The sequence below is a fragment of the Alternaria metachromatica genome (genome assembly GCF_023757995.1).
Source record: "Alternaria metachromatica strain BMP 0045 chromosome Unknown scaffold_25, whole genome shotgun sequence".
Lineage (NCBI taxonomy): Eukaryota > Fungi > Ascomycota > Dothideomycetes > Pleosporales > Pleosporaceae > Alternaria > Alternaria metachromatica.
Window position 1 is genome coordinate 31919 of NW_026055516.1, and position 18845 is coordinate 50763.

General features: G+C 54.6%; 6 protein-coding genes across 6 annotated transcripts; 1 reads left to right on the top strand and 5 right to left on the bottom strand.

The window, feature by feature from the left end:
* Nucleotides 1-212: 212 nt before the first annotated feature.
* On the bottom strand, nucleotides 213-7565 carry J4E83_008492 (uncharacterized protein; the record flags this gene model as incomplete). The annotated part of the gene is made up of 3 exons (XM_049335389.1): nucleotides 213-716; nucleotides 776-6773; nucleotides 6820-7565. The coding sequence occupies 3 exons, from the start codon at nucleotides 7563-7565 to the stop codon at nucleotides 213-215; spliced, it is 7248 nt and encodes a 2415-aa protein (XP_049185396.1).
* A 315-nt stretch (nucleotides 7566-7880) lies between these two features.
* On the top strand, nucleotides 7881-11106 carry J4E83_008493 (uncharacterized protein; the record flags this gene model as incomplete). Its single annotated transcript, XM_049335390.1, has 3 exons — nucleotides 7881-10511; nucleotides 10555-10807; nucleotides 10907-11106. 3 exons carry the CDS (start codon nucleotides 7881-7883, stop codon nucleotides 11104-11106), a joined length of 3084 nt encoding a protein of 1027 aa, XP_049185397.1.
* A 605-nt stretch (nucleotides 11107-11711) lies between these two features.
* Nucleotides 11712-12619, bottom strand: J4E83_008494 (uncharacterized protein; the record flags this gene model as incomplete). The annotated part of the gene is made up of 3 exons (XM_049335391.1): nucleotides 11712-11983; nucleotides 12095-12274; nucleotides 12607-12619. The coding sequence occupies 3 exons, from the start codon at nucleotides 12617-12619 to the stop codon at nucleotides 11712-11714; spliced, it is 465 nt and encodes a 154-aa protein (XP_049185398.1).
* Nucleotides 12620-13050: 431 nt separating this feature from the next.
* Nucleotides 13051-14144, bottom strand: J4E83_008495 (uncharacterized protein; the record flags this gene model as incomplete). Its single annotated transcript, XM_049335392.1, has 3 exons — nucleotides 13051-13290; nucleotides 13342-14040; nucleotides 14106-14144. 3 exons carry the CDS (start codon nucleotides 14142-14144, stop codon nucleotides 13051-13053), a joined length of 978 nt encoding a protein of 325 aa, XP_049185399.1.
* Nucleotides 14145-14694: 550 nt separating this feature from the next.
* J4E83_008496 (uncharacterized protein) lies at nucleotides 14695-15753 on the bottom strand (the record flags this gene model as incomplete). Its single annotated transcript, XM_049335393.1, has 2 exons — nucleotides 14695-14817; nucleotides 14881-15753. The coding sequence occupies 2 exons, from the start codon at nucleotides 15751-15753 to the stop codon at nucleotides 14695-14697; spliced, it is 996 nt and encodes a 331-aa protein (XP_049185400.1).
* Nucleotides 15754-16223: 470 nt separating this feature from the next.
* On the bottom strand, nucleotides 16224-17221 carry J4E83_008497 (uncharacterized protein; the record flags this gene model as incomplete). The annotated part of the gene is made up of 2 exons (XM_049335394.1): nucleotides 16224-16800; nucleotides 16863-17221. 2 exons carry the CDS (start codon nucleotides 17219-17221, stop codon nucleotides 16224-16226), a joined length of 936 nt encoding a protein of 311 aa, XP_049185401.1.
* Between the last annotated feature and the right edge of the window lie 1624 nt (nucleotides 17222-18845).

Here is an 18845-nt window from a genome sequence, read left to right on the forward strand (position 1 = left end):
TGCCAGGGTATTATACTCCTTCTCGTCCAACTCCACCACTTGCGTAACAGGAGCAGCAGGGGCAACAGCAGCAGCGCGCCGCCACTGATAGTTCCTGACTGCGTCATCAACAACTCTCGTTGCAAAGCCCTCTTCTTCTTCCAACGGCGGGCTCAGCTTCATGATAGGATACCGGGATCTCCATGCTCCCCTCCCCTCAGAGATCCCATCTACTACAAAAAACCCTTCTGACCGCTGACACGACGGAGACCGGAGCGTAAACTGCCGCCGTACTTTCCTTTGTCGGCTGCGGAGACTTCGCCCATTTCGCCCATGAGGAGGCCGATGGAACTGCCTCGTCGTGAGCGCGTGTCGCCAGCCTCACTTGCTGGTGCGTTGGGGACGCCGAGTGCGCTACGGCGCTCAACGCGGAGATTCTTCCAGCCTTCAAGTTCGCGTTCGAGACGCAGTGTCTTCTCTCGTTCCTCGCGGAGTTCGCGCTCGGCGCGCTTAGCGGCGAGTTGATTGGTCGAGTCGGAGGATTGGAGATCGTCGATGGTGGCGAGCAGGCTGGAGATCTTGTCGCGCGACTTGTTGAGGTCGTCCATGACAGACGCGTTTTGCTTGTCGCGGCGCTCGATTTGAGTCTGTAGGTCCTTCACCGTACGGTCAACGTTGCGGACGCTACGAGATTCGGACAGACGAGTGGATTCACTGTCTTCGAGGGCTTTCTCGAGCTGATGGATGAGTTAGCATCGATCGATAATGTGGGTTAGTGTGATCTGAGTCAACATACCTCTTGAATGCGTCCATGAAGGAAGCGGACGTCCTTGCCAGCTGAGCCGCTGTAGCCCTTCGTCTCGAGATCGACCAAGCGAAGTTGCAGGTCCTTCAGACCCTTCTCGACAGCCGCCTTGTCCTTGTGAAGCTTCACATTGGCTTCCCGTTCAGCTACGATATCCTTTTGCAGCTCTTGGGCAAGGGCCTCTGCGCGGCGCATCTTGCCCACCGCAGCAGCAGTGATGTCCTCCTGTTGTGCCAAGCCGGACTTGAGCTCCAACAAGTCACGGTCGTAAGCAGCTGCATTGCGCATAGCTGGAGACTCTGAGCGAGAGAGTTCATCGAGCGTATCAGCAGCTTCTTGCAGACGCGATTCGAGACGCTTCTTTTCTTCGATGGCAGAATCGCGCTCGGCTGCAAGGTCATCGACGTTGGTGCGTAGATTCCGGACCTGTGATAGCAGGCTGACTATCTTGGATTGCGCTTCGTTGTGCGCATTGGCGGCTTCGTCGCGCGAGTTGGAGATGGTTTGCAGAGTCATCTCAAGACGGCTCTTCTCCTTTGCCCAGGTCGATGAGTTGAGCAGCTCGTCGTCCCATTTGTTCCTCAGCTCCTCAATCTCTTCCCGCAGTCGGCCATTCTCCTCGCGGACGTGGATTACGTTCTCGCGCTCCTGGTCGATTTCCTGGGTAAGGGATGCCAGCTCAGACTGGTACTTCTTGCGTGTCTGCTCAAGCGAGGTTTCGCTGTCCTCGACGTCATGAGCGTGCTGACTTCTGTAATCTTCGAGCTCGTTCTGTAGTCGTTTCTTGGCTTGCAGAGCTGTCTGTAGGTCGGTCGAGAGGTCTTCAACACGTTCGTCGTACCGTTGAACCGTTCGCTGCAAGTCCTCGACCATACCGTCCATCTCCTTCCGCTCAGCCATGATCGTTGCGCAAGTTTCTTCAGCTTCTCGCGCTTGAGTCTTGGCGAATTGCTCAGCACGAGATGCTCTCAATACGGCAATCTCCGCTTGTTCCAACTTGCTGAAGTATTCGTCGGCCCTGCTCTTGTACAGGTTCAAGCTTGACTGTACATCGACCAATGTCGATGTCTCGTTGTCCAGTCGGATCTGGAGATCAGCAAATTCTTGGAGAAGCTGGTTATGGTTGGCGTGCTCTTCCTCTCGCTCGTTAGTGAGATCTTCGAGCTCAGCTTGCATCTCGCGTAGCTCAGACTCTAACGAGAGTTTGACCTGTTTGATGTCGTCAAAGGCCGTCTTGGCGTCGGCGAGTTCATTGATGGCGGTGTTATGAGCCTGTACAATCGATTTACGCGATTGCTCTTGGGATGTCAAGAGATCGAACAACTGTTCGTGAGACTTCGTCTGGACTTCCTGGTAGGAGAGTTGACCGGAACGAAGGCTATGCTCAAGGGCAGAAACCTTGGTAGCAGAGTCGTCAAGCATGTCATGCAGACGGTAGTTCTCACGCTCCAATTTCTGCACCCTTCGAACAGAGGGGCTATCATCCTGCCAGCCGTTGCGCTCAGGCGAGCGTCCAAGCTGTTCTTGAAGGTGCTTGTTCTGCATTTCCGACATCTGCAGCTGGTTCTGTACCATCTCAAGCTCGGCAGCCATGTCCATGCGATTGTTGAACGCGACTGTGTCAACAGTTCGATCAGAACGTGCGGAGTCGTGTGTAGTATTGCTGATGTGTCGCTGGTTGGTGGGGGTGTTCGTGATGGAGAATGGCCGCTTGTTCTCGCTGTCTTTGCGGTTGTGTGTAGGCGTTTGCCGAGCATTGGCTTGATTGACTTGGCTGCTGTTCATCTCCTCTAGCAGAGCACGCTTCGAGTTGGCATGGCGCGCATCCATGTCATGAAGCTCGCCCTCATGCCTTTCTCGGAGCTCGTCAAGCTGAGCCTCAGCACGCGAGTATCGCTCTGATGCTACGCGCAAAGCTTGGTTCGCAGCCTCCAGGCGCTCGGCAATGTCCACCGTCCTAACAATGTCAGGCTTCGCAGCATCGTAAGTGATTGCGACATCGGCCGAGTCTGGGTCGAAGACCTTGCGGAGAAGCATAAGCTGTCGATGGCATTCCTCCAATTCCTGATTGGTGTTGTCAAGCGATGATTGAACCGCCTTTGTGTTGGTTTGAGCTTGTGTACGTAGCTGGCGTTCAGTCTCGAGCTTGCGGTTGACATCTGCGAGTTGTAGGTTGATGGTAGAGGAGGCCTGCTCTGCGTTGCGACTTGTCTTATGCTCTCTTGCAAGCTCGTGGTTGAGGTCCTCAAGGCTGAGCGACAACTTCTCTTTCTGTTTCTCCAAAGATGCGATCGTGAGCTGTGCGTCTTCGAGCTGACGGTAAAGGCGCTTGTTGTCTTCCTCAGCCTTGGACTTCTCGTGAGTCAACTGGGTGATCTTCACACGATGAGTGTCACCAGCTCGCGAGTTCGATCGCGCAATGTCCAAGTTCTTTTGTTGAAGTTTGTTGAGGAGTGCACGGTTGTCGTTCTCAGATGCTGTAAGTCTCCCCTTGATGGTGACTATCTCGCGTTCGAGACGCTCCTTTTGCTGGTCGTTGCGCTCCTTGAACGAGTCTGAGTCGGCGAGCATCTGCGTCAAGTTGTGGACCTGTTCGGCCAAGTCGTCACGCTCTGCCTCGAGTTGGTCAAGCTGTTGATCTTTTTCTTCCAGCTCGCGTTGCTGGATGGCCTGTCGTTCGGAAGCCAGCCTTGATTGCGCACGTTCTGCTTCAGCATCGGCATCCAACTTCTGCTCCTCCAGCTTAAGGTATTTCTCGCGAAGGGTGCGGAGTTCGTTCTGGTACTCTTTCCGCTCCTTCTCGTGCGCTGTGCGAGTTTCCGTAGCCCGTCGAAGAACGTCCTGCTGAGCGTACATCTCCTTCTCAATAGTGATCTTGGATTCGTTCAACGCATCGTAGTCGCGCTTGAGCGTGTCGTACTTGTGCTCTCCAAGCATCTCAACATCGTCGCGTGATTGTCTTTCCCGACTGAGCTCCTTTTGGACTGCAAAGAGCTCAGCCTTGAGGGCTTCTGTCTGCTCTTCCAACAGCTTCCGGCTTTCACTGTACTCGGCGTCCTCGGACAGCTTCTCCTCAAGTAAACGTTTCGCGTCTGCGGCTTCACGTTCGAGCTGTTGCTTTTGGGAGCGTACAGCATCCAGCTCCGCCTTTGCGTCACGGAGGCGGCTTTGGAGATCGTCATGCTTGGAAGCCAGGGTTCGCTTTTCGTCGTCAAACAGTCGGCGGTCGTTCTCGTAGCTCTTGAGGTCGGTCTTCAGGATCGCGAGCTCGCTTTCCTTACGTCTGATCAGATCTTCATAGCTAGTCGATGTCGATGACAGGTCCGCCATTTGATTACGGATTTGCCGATTCTCATCGAGGAGTTCTTTGATCTGGTTCTTGCCGGCCTGTACCTCCTTCTGTGAAGCTGCCAACTTGATGTCGAGGTCCTGGTCTGTCTTGAGAAGTTTATGTTCAAGGTCCTCGAGCTTTCGCTCCTTCAATGACAGGTGGCTCTTGAGCATCTTGATTTCCTGGTTCATCGTCTCCTCAGCCTGGCTTCTTTGAGATTGTTTGACCTCAAGCTCTTTGAGCTGCTGATCCAGACGCGCGTTCTGCTCCTCTAGCTCCTGTGTTTCGCCCTCAAGCTTGCTGATGATTTGCCCTGCTTGTTCCAGCTCCTTGCGCAGATGTTCGACTTCCTCCTCAGTCCTCCTCTTCGCTTCCATGAGATCGTCTAGCTGGTCTTCGAGCTGATCCTGATCTTCGATAGCACCAGCCAGCTTTTCGGAAAGCTCAGTCTCGCGGAGCTGAAGACGCTTGAAGATCTCTTCCTTGTCCAAGGCAAGCGCACGTTCGCTCTCAAGCGTCTTCTGGATACGTTGGATATCCATTTCTGCGCGCCTTCGCTCGTCCTCGACCCGCTGTCTTTCGGCAGCTTCTTGTTGCATCTTTTCCTCGAGCTGGTGGATCATCTCGTCGCGCTTCTTGACCTCTGCTGCTTGACGTGTCGCACCAAGCATAGGCCTCATCCGCGCGAAGAGTCTCCACCATGGGTTCGACTGCATGTCAAGGTAGACCTGGAAGTTGCGCTGAATGATCCGAGTGGCCTCGGCTCGATAGAGACGTTTGTGAGCTAGACGACGTTGCACAAATCCACGAGCTGCGGACTGGAAACGAATCATAATATCACGGATGAGCGCATCGCGTTGATCTTCGAGTTCGGCAAGGACACCAGCCCTGAAGAAGACCTTTGTGATTCCGACACGGTACAATGACCTATCGAGGTTGATCTTTTCGAGAATCATGTTGGCGGCGACCTGCCCTTCGAGATAGCCCCTGGGAAGATCTCTGCAAAGTACCTCGTATCTCTGGCGGAATTCCACGAAAGGAAGTCGGTTGGGGAAACCAGTACGTGCGATACGTATACCTTCCAGAACACCATTGCAACGCAACTGGTCGAGGACAAGAGGTGCGCTGAATTGCTTTGGTCTTTTCTTGTGATTTGGAAGAATACATCGGACGAAATGGGGGTGAGTGGAGTGGAGCTGGGTCATGAGCACCGACAGTTGCTCTTTGTGGCGTTGAGCAACGGTACGGAAGAGGCCTTTCTTGACACGGCTGCGGGCTCCGCCCATGCCATCGTCCGCATCAGCACAGTCAACAAAGAGATTGGCGATTTGCTTATCAGCGGAGCCAGCCAAAAGGCGAGTGACGTTGTCATTCAGTGGATCCTTGTTCTTTTCCAGCCAGTTCTCCGTTGAATACTCTACTTCGGCAGCGTAGTGGGTGAGGACGAAACCTTGAGTGAGGAGTGATCGCTTGTACTTGGTGCTCTTGCGGTCCCATAATGAATGCAGCTTCTCTGTGAAGCTCTTATCGGTGGCTTTGGGCATGACACTGTCTTCGTCCAGGCAGGAGAAGATACCAATGGGGTTTGGTAACTCGATCAGGTCGATTGTTGGCTGGAGATCGCGGCCAAAGTCGATGAACTTCCATTCTATCTGTTCGCGTGCGTATTCTTCTTGTTCCAGAACAAACATGTGGTGGTTGAAAAATTGTTGTAGCTTCTCATTAGTGTAGTTGATACAGAGTTGTTCAAAACTGTTCTCGTCGAAGATTTCGAAACCGGCGATATCCAGCACGCCGATGAAATGTGAGTCGTCTCCACCACCGCCGGTCTGGTCGAGCTGGCGATTGATACGGTCGACAAGATCACCGAAGCCACGCTCGTAGATACCCTTTGCGAGAGCATCGATGGAAAGATTGACTTGTTCGGGTGTCTGAACCTTTTCAACCCACTCTCTGCCGGCCTTGACGCGAGGATGCAAAAGGGCTTTGATGAAGTCATCGGCGGAGATGCCGAGTAGTTGGGCGACTATCTGGGCTTGCTGCTCAGCTGCAAGATTCAGTGTAGCCTGGTCTGCCCGCCGACTCTCCTTGACGGCCCGGATGTTGCCGAGATGCAGGACTGCAGCGACCGTCTTCAAGATGGCCGATTGCTCCTTGTCGGTAAAGCCCATGACATGGAAAGCTTCAATCAGGCCATTCCACTCGTCTCGGTCATCCACACCGGAAATTACGTCGTTGCCATGCCTTGTATACTCAAAGTCGTCTGTGTCTTTGTTGTCCAAGAAGAATTCCTGCTTCATCTGGCTCTGTGCGCCGCGCAGCAGCTGATAGAAGACGTGGTAGTTGCGCTCGTTTGAGTTGAGGCGCACGACTCTTGACTTCTCCAACAGATACCAGTCTATGTACGCGCCAGCGATGTGTCCGGTGCGGGAGAACTCGATCCTGATGAACTTTCCGAAACGAGACGAGTTGTTATTCCGCACCGTTTGCGCGTTACCGAAGGCTTCGAGGATGGGATTGGCTCGTAATATCTGCTCGGATAGGTTGGAGAGGTGGCGGCCTCCTGACTTTACCCGTGGGGTTTCCGAGTTGGCGACAGCGGCTAGATACTGGATGACCTTCTTGGTGTTCTCCGTCTTACCAGCACCAGATTCTCCGCTATAGAGGGTCAGTTACAGCTGGTTTAGATGTTGGACTAACTCACGTCACGAGAATACTCTGGTTGGTGCCTTCCTCTATGAGGTTCCGGAAGGCATGATCAGCCATGGCGAAGATATGCGGCTTGGTCTCCTCCCTGCTCCGCCCCCGGTACATGTTGATGTACTCCCGCGAGTAGATGGGCAGCGGGCAGTAGGGGTTCACGGTGACGAGAAACAGTCCGGAGTAGGTGTATATCAGGTCGGCCTGGTATCGCATGTGGAGGTTGTGGATGACCGAGGGCTCGTTCAGATGGGTGAGTTCCGCCATGTCGTCGGCCTTGTCGAACTTGGCCGGATTGACCTTGTCGATGGCGTCGGCGTCGACATCCTGCTGTGTGCCATTGTCGCATTGGACGAGGATGCGGCCGCCCGGCAGGTCCTCGACGACCCATCCGCGGACGAAGGCCGTGACGGGATCCCTAAGCCAGACATAGCGCTTGCCGGAGAAGTCGTTCTCGCCTTCCACGATGCCACCCAGGCGCGGAGCAGCGTCGTCGTCCTCGGAGATGAACTGCGGGGCAAAGGTGCCTACGGGCGTGCTGTTGCGGTTCGAGTTGGAGCGCAGGCGTGCCGAGTCACTGCGGCCCAGCGGCGGGCTGGTGAGGTTGGTGAGGGAGCGGTTGCGCAGGTGGCCCATGGGGGAGTCGTCGGCCTCGTGGAGCGGCGAGGAGACCGAGTTCCTGGCAAAGGGAGTGCCGCGCGAGTTGCGGGCGAAGGGTCGGCCATTCGGCGCGGGCCCGTTCGCGCTCATGGTGGTGAGTGGTGGTGGTGTTGTCGTGGTGCAGTCGTCGTCGTAGCCGAAGGGGTCATTTGGGCTTAGTTGATTGACATTGCCCCAGTATGTACAGTAGTATGCGGGGACGCGGGTGCAGACATGCAAAAGGAACCCTAGGGAGGCTTTGCTGGTACAGACGCTGCACGTAAAGTTGTTGTAAACAATGACAGCCGCTGGGGCCCCTAGCAACAGCCGGGGTCGTGATTGGGTGGAGTGTGCACGGACGTTTCTCGATACTGTCGCGATGCTAATATCTCACGAACTGCCCACGCTCCTCCATCACCGCGCGTCATGGCAAACAACTACGCGCATCCCCCGCCCATGCAGCAGCTGCCGGGCATCCCGGGCATCAACCTCGCCCCGTATGCGCAGAACGGCCAGCAGCCCCCGTTTCCTGCCTTTCCTCCGCCCGATGCCAATCTTTGGGCGCTCTTCCAGAGTGGCTCCTTCCCTCCAGGTGCCCCAAACCTCCCGCCGCCGCCGCCCTTTCCCAACATGGCCTTTCCCCCACCGTCGCTGCCTCCCCAGCCTCCACTGCCCGAGCGCGTACAGGAAGTCACGGACAGCGACCGCGAAGACGGCGAGCTGAGTGAAGGCGACAGTTCGCCGTCGCTCATGGACAAGCTACAGCAGGATCGCGACGCGGCCAAGCAGTTCATCAAGCTTCTGCACAGCAACAACGTCTCGTACAAAGCCCTCGCCAATGAGCAGCTAGACCCCGAGCTGCTGAGGGGCCTGTACCAGAGCGCAAACCTGCCGTCGGAGCCTGCGCCCATCCTGCCACCCAAGGCCAACGATGCCGTCTCCAAGGCGCCCGCTGTCCAGCCAGTGACTCCCGTCGCGCAAGATGCGCCCAAGTCTGTCGCGTCGCCAAGCACCCCGGGCCATCGTCAAGATTACATAGCACGTCTTCAGGCCGCGAAGGCTGCGAAACAGGCCGCCGCCCCCAAACCCACCACTCCTGCGCCAGTCACCAAAACGCCTCAGCCTGCGACCCCGCCGGCTGCTAAGCCGCCTGTGACAGACGAGCAGAGGGCGCGCAATACCGAGTTGATTAAGCAGCGCTTGGAAGCCATCAAGGCGAGGCAGAAGCCGCCAGTCACGCCTGGCTCGCATACCCCCACGAGCGCCGCCTATACCCCATCTTTCTCAGCCATTCCAGGTCTTTTCATGGGCGGGGCTTCAACATCGAATACACCTGCTCCGGCTGCACCTCAGCCAGCATCTCTACCAAATTCTACTTCTCACACACGGCCGCTGGGCCAGTCTCCGCATGCTGACCAGGAAGATGATTCAATGATAATAGATGTTAGCGAAGACGAGTCCAACGGCAGCGATATGGATATTGACGACGACCAGCCCGCTCCTCAGGCAGGCCAGAATTCGCGTCAGGCTCCTGGCACCCTTCCCAACTTCCACTCCGGCGTGATGCCAGCAACCCCATCAGCCGCTGCTGTCGGTACCTCAGGCGCAGAAACACCCAACACAGTCGCGCGCGAGAAGGAGCTAGTGGACAAAGAGAAGCAGTTGGTGGCTATGCGCGAGACACTCAAGAAGAAGCTCGCTGAAAAGCGGGAGCGGGATAGGTTGGCAGCAGCTGCCAGCGCCGCGACATCACCGTCCACGAGCCAAAAGACTTCGACGCCAGTGCCATCTCTCCAGGCCTCCACTCCATCTTCGCTTCCCACATCCACGACCCAGTTTGTATCATTCCCATCACATTCAAAAGACACAAATCGTCTTCGCCGGGCGGAGATCCAATCTAAGCTGCCTACCCTGGATGCCGAGATTGCAAGTAACGCGAGTAGGATGGCTCAGCTGACCAAGGAATTGGAGCAGCTAACGGCGCAGAATGAGAGGATTGCAAGGGACAAGGAGCAGCTGACCAAGGAGCTGGAAGATCTCGGTGTCGATACGGAGGGCATGTCTCATGCGCAATTACGGGCCAAGAAGGATGAAATCGAAGGCGAGCAGTCTTCGGATTCGAACTCCCCATCTAACCAAACGCAACCTGTATCGCAGCCTGCACTCAAGGATGCTTCTCCGGTTTCACTTTCAGCTTCAAACCAACACATTTCAGTACCAATGGCACTTCCTGGACTTGGACAGGATACGATTCAGTCCGAGCAGGAGAGTTATGAACCCCCGGAATCACCAGAACAGGTCATGCCTGTAGAAGGTGCCGTCAACCCAGCAGCATCACAGATACACTCTGGCCCACAGGATTCGCCTGCCAATGGCACCAGGACCCTGAATCCTTCAGCACCCGCCTTTGTCTCAGCAGCTCAGCAAAACGAAATTGAAGATACACAAAGTGTCTCATCGAGAGCTGATGTCAGTGTACAAAATGCGATCGACGTAGCTAAGACCAACGCCAGTGCTGCTGTGGACCAAGAGATCCAGCAACCTATCACTGCCCCCTCGCCGTCAGAAGAAGGAGAAGTCGACATGTCTGTATCCGAAGGTGACGAAGATGATGAAGAAGAGGAAGAGTACGAGCCGGAATACGAGCCAGAAGAATCTGTCGTTATTCCCGAAGTACCTGTGGAAGACGAAGTAGAGGTGCAGACCAAACCCGAGTATTCGCTCGAAAGTTCGCAAGCCTCCCCACAAGAAGAAGAAGCCTACGAGCCACCCGACGTCGAAGAAGACATGCCGGATGTCCAGGTTGGCGAAGAATCCACCGCAGATCAGTATGAGCCCACGGCTCAAGCTGAGGCGGGAGATGGCGCAATGGACATTGCTACATCATCTGATGAAAGCTCTGACGATGGCGAATCCGACGACGAGTCTACCCCAGAGCCGGAAATGGGGAAGTCCATCTCAGCGTACAACCCGTTACATCAAGACGCTGGAATAGCTGATGATCTAGCGCCCGAGCTACAACCAGAGGTAACGTCTTCAGCGGCCACTGGCGGACCTGTACGTCAACCACCATACCGGAGGCCTAGCTAATGCAGACCAGGTGCCTGAGGTGTCCGAACAGGACGAAGAACCCGAACCAGCCAGGTTTACTCCGTACGAAAGCCCGCTGCGAATGTTCAAGTCCTATCGCTATCATCCCAACTATGCTCAAGATATAAATGGTGGCTTCCTGTCCCTGACTTTTAGTCATCAGATCAACCCAGAGAAGCCGCTGTGCCAGTACGAACTAGCTGGCGGCGCATGCAACGACCCTGAATGTCCCGATCAGCACTTTAGGGAAGTTGCTATTACTGGTGCGTTGGGAGAGGCGTTTTTGTCTTGATTTCCGTTGTGTTTTGTTCTCACTCATGACGGCTATACCTCTGCGCGGAAACTGACTTGTAATCATACAGGTGACAAACTGCTCGTCCAGCTCGGCACAGCGAACCCAGGCAAGACCTCCGAGGAAAAGCAGCGCTGGAATGACGGTCTCCGCGGCGTGCTCAAAGAACTTCGTCAGAAGAACATCAAAGACCCCAACGGCATCGCTGTGGAGATAGCGAGATATCGCCGTCAATTCCTCAACGACGATACTCGTGTCGTCAACTTGTAATCCTTTTTAGCTTCCCTCTCCGTTCTAGGCCTGGACCTAGTGCGAGCGGGGATGGCTTCTCATTCATCATTCCCTCCATTGCTACTGACCTTGATTACATCCACTCAGCAGTCCGCTTCTCCTTGCGTACCCTTCATCGGTAAAAAGTTGCGACATTGGGGGCGTATCAACAACTCTCTATCTCTCGACTGTAAGCATCGATACCCTTTCTCTGCATTGGCGTGGAGTTCACGGCTTGGGTCTTCGTTTCTTCGATCCACCATCTATCTTTATTGGATGCAACATGGGGGACTAGGACACACTCTAGCCCGTCCACTAGCAACCTGACCTGGTACGTATTGCTGCCAGCTGCTACGCTCGGACAATTGAGATTCGGTCATCTCGGCGGAAGAGCGGGTGGGTGGCAGCTGCGGGGATATGGTTGGGGCGGTGGTCGTGGTAGTGACTTAGTCTACGTAGGCAACACGAATGCATATTTCTTCTGTCAGATCTTCATAATCACATGTTTGCATCGCACTTAAGTAAGAGGGTCAGGATACAGTGATTGATTCTCGTCAAGCTACCCTAAGACTTCCTTGTCGTTTACGTTCTTAAAACACAACATCCTAGTTGGAGATGCCAATGACACCGCAAGCAGGGCGAGGACCAGCGTTACCAGTCTTCTTGGATTCCTCGTGTCCGCCCTTGCCAAGGTCGTCAGTTCCAGCGTGAACGACAATGGTGCGGCCAACGACGCTCTCGGCGCCAATCAACTTGATCAGCTTGTCCGTGGTGCTGCCCTGAGCATTGCCCTGGCCGTCGGTCTTGAAGTTACCCAAGTCACCGACGTGGCGCTCGTCGTCTTCGGGCGCGCCGTGCGTCTTGTTGTGGGGGTTGACTGGATGGGCGTATTAGTATGGGTATACATCTCGGCAGCTAGATCTGCAGGGTGGGTGTTCCTGCGTATCCGATGCAAATCGTTGTAGGTGTAGTGTGGGTCTGTACTCACAGTGAGGACCAGCAGACGTGCAACCGTTTGTGTTATCGCCGAAAGCGTGAACGTGCATGCCACGCTCAGCGTTGGCGTCGTGGCCAGTGATGTTCCATGAGATGGTAGTAGGGGCGGACTCGTCGGCCTGCTCAAAGGTGACGGTTCCCTTGACGTTCGAGTCTCCACGGAGGACGGCGACTATAGCGTTTGCGTTAGCATATCCGTTCTCTCTGAGCCTCAAGCTCCACCAAGCTTCTGTAGCGCGTTGATGCGCGTGCGATGTAGCGGAAGGCCATCAGGGTGTCTTGCAGCCGGCGAGCTGATTGGAGAAGTCCAACGACAAGCCCCAGGTACCAACTGACAGCATGGTACTCCTTGTGAGTCCCAAAGCTGTCCAATTGACCTTTTCGAGCGTTACGATACACCTGAGTACCGTGTCGTCGCAAATAATCTGCTCAATCTTACGCAAGGAGCTGACCCCACCTTCCCGCAAGAGGGCAAGCTCGTGAAGCTACTCTAAACATACGTACCGGCTTTGACCATTGTGACGGTTATGTGATGGGTATTGATGGTATTACTTGTGTATTTTGGGATCTGTGACAGAAAGAGGCGTTGTTGGGGAAGAGATGGGAGGGAGATGTACAGCTGGCTAGAGGTGAGCTTTGAAGCCGCCTCCACCGGCCGAATGCGGGGCTGTAGTGACGCAACGGTCTCTAACGCCGGGCCAGATCCGACGAATGATTAATAGCCCTGGGGGCCCAGCACTTGACATGGTTTCTATCGTTTTCTTACACTTTCATGACATTCAAGGTTTCAGCATATCACAGAGACGACGGGAAGCTGGTGTTTTACATCTGATGTCAATTTTACTATCTATTTATTGGAAGCCAGCCCATCATGTCTCATATCAAAACCGAAGAAAGCCGTAAGAGTGTTCAGATGCTTGGTGTGTCTCCGTTGTCGGATTACACACTCTATGCCGCCTGGATCTTCTTGCGGAGGATGTCCTTCAGGGTAACGGCGTCAGCGGCGAATTTCGAGATACCCTCGCGGAGCTTCTCGACGGCCATCTGGTCCTCGTTGAAGTAGAAGCGGAACTCGGCCTCGTTGTTGATGTAGGTCTTCTTCTCGATGTCGAGCTTGCTGGCATCCTCGGCGATGAGCTTCTTGGGGACGTCGTCTTGTGAGTTGTACAGCTCCTCGAGCAGGTTGGGCTGTATTCGTTAGTCAAATGTGCAGGGATAGAGCCTGCGGGCAGTACTTACAGCAATGGTCAGGTAGTCGCAACCAGCGAGCTCGGTGACCTCACCGACGCTGCGGAAAGATGCGCCCATGACGATGGTCTTGTAGCCGTGCTTCTTGTAGTAGTTGAAGATTTGCTGGACGCTCTTGACACCGGGGTCCTCCTCCTTGGAGTACTCCTTCTTGGTTGAGGCCTTGTACCAGTCAAGAATACGGCCGACGAAGGGAGAGATGAGGAAAGCACCGGCCTCAGCAGCTGCGATGGCCTGGACCTGGGAGAACATGAGGGTCAAGTTGCAGTTGATTCCGTGCTTGGATTGCAGGATCTCAGCGGCCTTGATTCCCTCCCATGTGGACGCGAGCTTGATGAGAACGCGCTCCTTGTCGATACCGATCTCCTTGTAGAGGTCGATGATGTGCAGGGCCTTGGCTACTGACTCCTCGGTGGAGAAGGAGAAGCGCGCATCGACTTCTGTCGAGACCTTGCCGGGGACAATCTGGAGGATTTCCTTGCCAAACTGTACCAGCAGGTTGTCAAGGGTGGTGTCGACCTGGTTCTCGAGGTCGGTGCCGTTCTTCTTGCCGTATGCGACGGCCGCGTCGATCAGCTTCTCGTACTCGGGCTTCTTAGACGCGGCGAGGATGAGCGAGGGGTTGGTGGTCGCATCCTGGGGCTGGTACTTCTTGATGGTAGCGAAGTCACCGGAGTCGGCGACAACGGTCTGTAGGGACAGTCGGTCAGCTATAATTCTTCCGCAGGCTTGATGTTGCGCATGTGAATACTCACGGTGCCGGAGGCCTTGAGCTGTTCGAGGGAGCTAGGCATTGTGAGGGGTGTGTGTGTATGGAATTGGGATTGAAGGTTTGTAGCAAGTGTTTGTGAGAGCACTTGATATGTAGTAGGGGTGAGGAAAGTTGTCGACTGATGTGATGTAAAAGTGTTGTTGGGCCAGCTGCATGGGTGGGGCCTTTCATACGTAGCGCCCCTCACCTTCCGGCCCCTCCATGGAAAAATAGCGTCACCGGTGGCAATGGCGGCAGAAGTCAAGCTCAGTCAGCGGTGAGGGTCCTTTCGAGTAACCGCTAGCGATCAGAAATTTTGCCGCTCTCGGAGCACTGTCGTCCGGCCCATCCATCAAGACGCGCTTCGGCATGGACGTGGCTGGACGCGATGCCTGAGCAGATCCCACGTGGCGGTACTCGGAGCAGAGTAATGCACTGTCATACGATTGAGGAAGCTTGTCCTACCAACAACCCACGGCTATACACTATCGCGATGTTATTCTTAGCTTATCGTCGTGAATTCCCGCGGACATATCCAGGGCAGCTTCGGCCAAAAGGCCGACTTCAGGCTTCTCCATGTTGATAGCTGGATATCACAACTTTGCTTTGCCAGTCGTCTGGCCCCATCCGTCTTGGTTCAGCCACCCGTACACCTCCTTGTATTGTTCTTCAAGATTGCTAACAGTATGGCCCGCTCCACTCGGGCCCGGATCGTTCTGCATCATCAATCATCAGCACACAGTCACACACCCGGGTGGATGTTTTCCATCAATACTTACGTATGCCTCAACTAGCCTGGTCTGTTTCGCGCCCACCTCAAGGATCGTGCCTCCACCCAGATCGGTTTCTTCCAAGCATCTCAACATGGCGACCGCCACTTCTTCGGGTGTCGCCCACGCATCCTTGGTCTCGTCGATGAAGGTCATTTTCTCCGGATGCTCGGTCCACAGTGGTGTCTTGATGACGCCCGGAGCGACGGCATTGACGCGAATGTTCATCTCCGCTTCGAGCGTACCCAGAGACCGGACAAAACCGTTCATCCCATGTTTGGCCGCCGTATATATCGGCGCGTGGAGGTTGGGGTTTTGGCCTGCAATACTAGAGATGATGACGACTCTCTTAGGATTTTGCGCACTCACTCTATCTACACCGGGAGGTGGGTTGAGGAAATGCGATATAGCAAGCTGGGTCGTGCGAATGGGATGTGTTACGTTGATATCGAGAGTTGCGTATCGTCCCCCGTCCGCCTTGTCTCTGCTCGCGCCGCCATCGACGCCTGGAGGATGCCAGAAGTTACTCCAGTGGGGATCGTAGACGCCTGCTCCTGGACATACAACGTCGACTTTTCCGAATTCCTGTATTCCTACTTCGAACATGCGCTCCAGCTGCGGCCAATCCGTGACATCGGTCTTGAGAAAGACGGCTCGTGGTCTCCCTTGCTCTTTTGTACTGTATTCTTTAACCAGTTGCTCTGCTTCCGGGCGAAGCGAAAGATCGGCTATAAGGACGGAGCAGCCATGGCTGAGAAGTAAGGCTGCAAAAGAGAAGTTTATACCTGACCCAGCACCAGTGACTATGGCACTTTTCCCTTTGACACTGAATGCATTTGCAGATTTCGTCTCGTTGACTAAACCTGGTTGTCTTGCTGCCATCTTGCTTCAAGCACGCTCTTGAAATCGTTCGAATGGTCAATAATGAGAAAACATCTCTCTCATGGTCGTCAACATGGCTATATATGCGACCTAGGTACACGCTGTCCAGCATTCACGCGTCTAACCAGCACGGGATTGCCTCATTGGGTAACGAGAGGGGTAGTTGTGGGGTAACGAGCACCGAGCACTATCGTAGTCGGGGAAGGTTTGCCGAGCTTCAATCCTCTTACACTACGCGGAAGCTCGTATTCGTTCTACAACTCACCATACTCCAAGCCCACATGCTAATCTCGAAAAGCCATGAAATATTGACGTCAGTGCTGCAGTGGGTTGAGCGGATCTTGAGTAAATGATCTTTGTACTAGAACTACGATTATGTACATGCCAACCAGCCAGACAGTATCGAACCTGCCATATTTGGGATATCAATGTATACCAAGCGCCACCTAACGCCGTATGTGCCAGAAGTCCTAATTCCGTTTCCTCAGCTCACTGCGCTCCTGTCCGTCGGCCCCACTAGTACGCGGAAGAGGCTCGCCATTGCCCGTGCCTGAGACGTGGCTCAGCCGAATCAGCTCATCCATCATAGCATCTCTTGTCTTCTTGAGCAGCTCATCGACGTGCTCTGGCCCCTTTCCTTTTGTTTGTATTGGCGGCAGGACTGTTACATCCACCACGCCTGGCGTAAACCTCTTGCCCTTTACGTCTAGAACGTGGTAGTAGTTGCCAACGACGACGGGCACGATTGGAACTTGTGCTTGTACGGCGAGATGGAAGGCGCCTTTCTTGAAGGGTAGGAGTTCAGGCTTCGAGGCGTAGGAGCGCGTGCCTTCGGGGAAGATAAAAACGTTCTGGCGTGTTGTCTTCATGGTGTGTGCGGCAGTATCGAATGCGGCGCGGGAGGAGGTACGGTTTGCGCGGTCTATGAAGACGGTCTTGGAGAGGGCCATGAACCAGCCGAGTAGGGGGACGTATTTCAGCGACTTCTTGGCCGTGACAGACGTGTATTTGGGGAACATGCAGCCGAGCATGAGGACGTCGAGTTCGCTGCGAGGAATGTCAGCGCTGCTGTCGACAGTTGGCCTAGCCAAAGGACCTGGTGAACCCACGTCTGGTGGTTGCCCACAAAAATAGCGGGACGGTCTCTGAGGGCGTCTTCTCCGCTGAGACCGCCCTCTTTTTTCATGCTCCCCGTCACTCTGAATGTTACGCCGGTGCACAACCACATGACCCATTTGAACGCCCGCGCAACGGTCCACTGGATCAGTCCACCATAGCCCACGAGGCGCAGAGGTATAGCCACGAGGGTGCCGTACAGCGCGCAGCAGAGCATGAGGAGCATGGAGCTTATTGCGAAGGCGTAGTACGATACCAGCTGGGCGGGCTTCGCGGGCAGCACGAGCGAGAGCAGGCGCATGGCGATGATGAGCACGGGCGGCATGGCGGCGAGGTAGATGAGCCAGCCCATAGCGAAGGCTCTCGTCGGGGAGGGTGAGGGAGAGGGGGAAGAGAGGTGCGTGTGTTTGTATGTGTTCGTATTGCGGGTTGAAGAGAGTCGGAGCTTGGTGGGGACATTTTTTGTCACGCGCCGAGGTTCGCACCCAACTCGCTAAATGTCATGTGTACCGCCATGCCAATCATCGTGACCCCTTCTCCTCCACAGAATGCCCTGAACTGGTCCGCACCAGCACGTCGTCTCTCCGTCGCCTTGACCAAGTTATCGCTGCGACGCAAAAGGTCGTGCCAAATACAAGTAAGAGAGGAAGCAATATCCACCGCCAGGCTACCATGCATCCGACCCTTAGTTTGATCTCGGCGGCTTGCGCTCCGTCAGCCAGAGGAAGATCTAGCACGGCCTTGAACCACGTCTCGGGCGTCCATCTCAGGTACGGGTAGTTGATTCCGACTGTGTTGGAGGCGATAGGTTCCTTGATGTGCTGGCCTGTCGTCTGGTACGTCACTACGAAGACGAAGATGAAAGCCGACAAACAGAATACACTTCCGAGCAACGTCAGGATAGCAAGGGCGCTAAGACTTTTTCGACCCTATTCACACTTTTAGTACCCTGTTCAAGACATCGTAAAGATTGTTACCGTACCTGTCCAGTCTTCCTCATCCTCCATGCTGTCCACATGCCAAGAATGTCCAAGAAGAATCCATATACTGCTGCGCCGTTGCTCTCGTGCCCTTGGTCCGTCCACACATTCTTGGGTTCGACATTAATTTGGGTCGGATTTCCAGGCCAGTTCACATGATAAACATGCACCTGATGCTTCTGGTCATGTATCCAAGCCACCACAGAGCTAATCAATCCGAATACGGTGATGGATAGAGCACAAAGTAAAGCGCTCGATGCAAACAGCAGCCAATTTATCTTTTGTCGTCTTGCCATCAATGTCATAGAGGCGGGCGCTGTGCGGGGAGAAGGTTGTAATAATTCCATATTGACCGAGCGTAGGAGTGGGTATAATACGAGGAGAGGGACGAAAAAGCACTTCTCAACGGTTCATGCTCAAGTATTATACGCTTCAGATCTGGGGCTGAGTTTTTCCTCCCGTCATCGTGGCACACATTCGGGCTGGGTGGATGAGCTCAGCACCTTTGCAGCTTAGTTGTCGCAGCCTTGAACCACTTCAGGCACGCTACCTCTCTCAGACGTCTAATATTAGCAGACAACATGGGATCATCAGCAAGCATGTCGGCGTCTTGGTGCTCAGTCTCCTACTCGTTCAGCTTGGCATGTTTGGAAACGAAGCGGATGACGCCAGGGGAGCCATGTTGGTCAGCTCTATCGAAGTAGGAAATATGCACAATTCAGTATAAAATCCTGAAGATTGCCTGTCTTCGAAACAATGGTGAGATGACGCTGGTGCACTGTTTCTTGTTTCGAAACATGTCAATATTTGCGAAACTTGGTGGCCTCTGCGTTCACCGGGGAACAGACAGTAGAACGGGGTAGATATTAGTACACTCTTGGAACGGGAACGCAACTGCACAATTCGAAGCGCGTCTTGTTCCTCACCAAGAGGAGGCGGGGAGTTGATGGGGTGTCTTTGGAGGGTCGTGAACGTATTGGTCGGGTTCCTGACGCG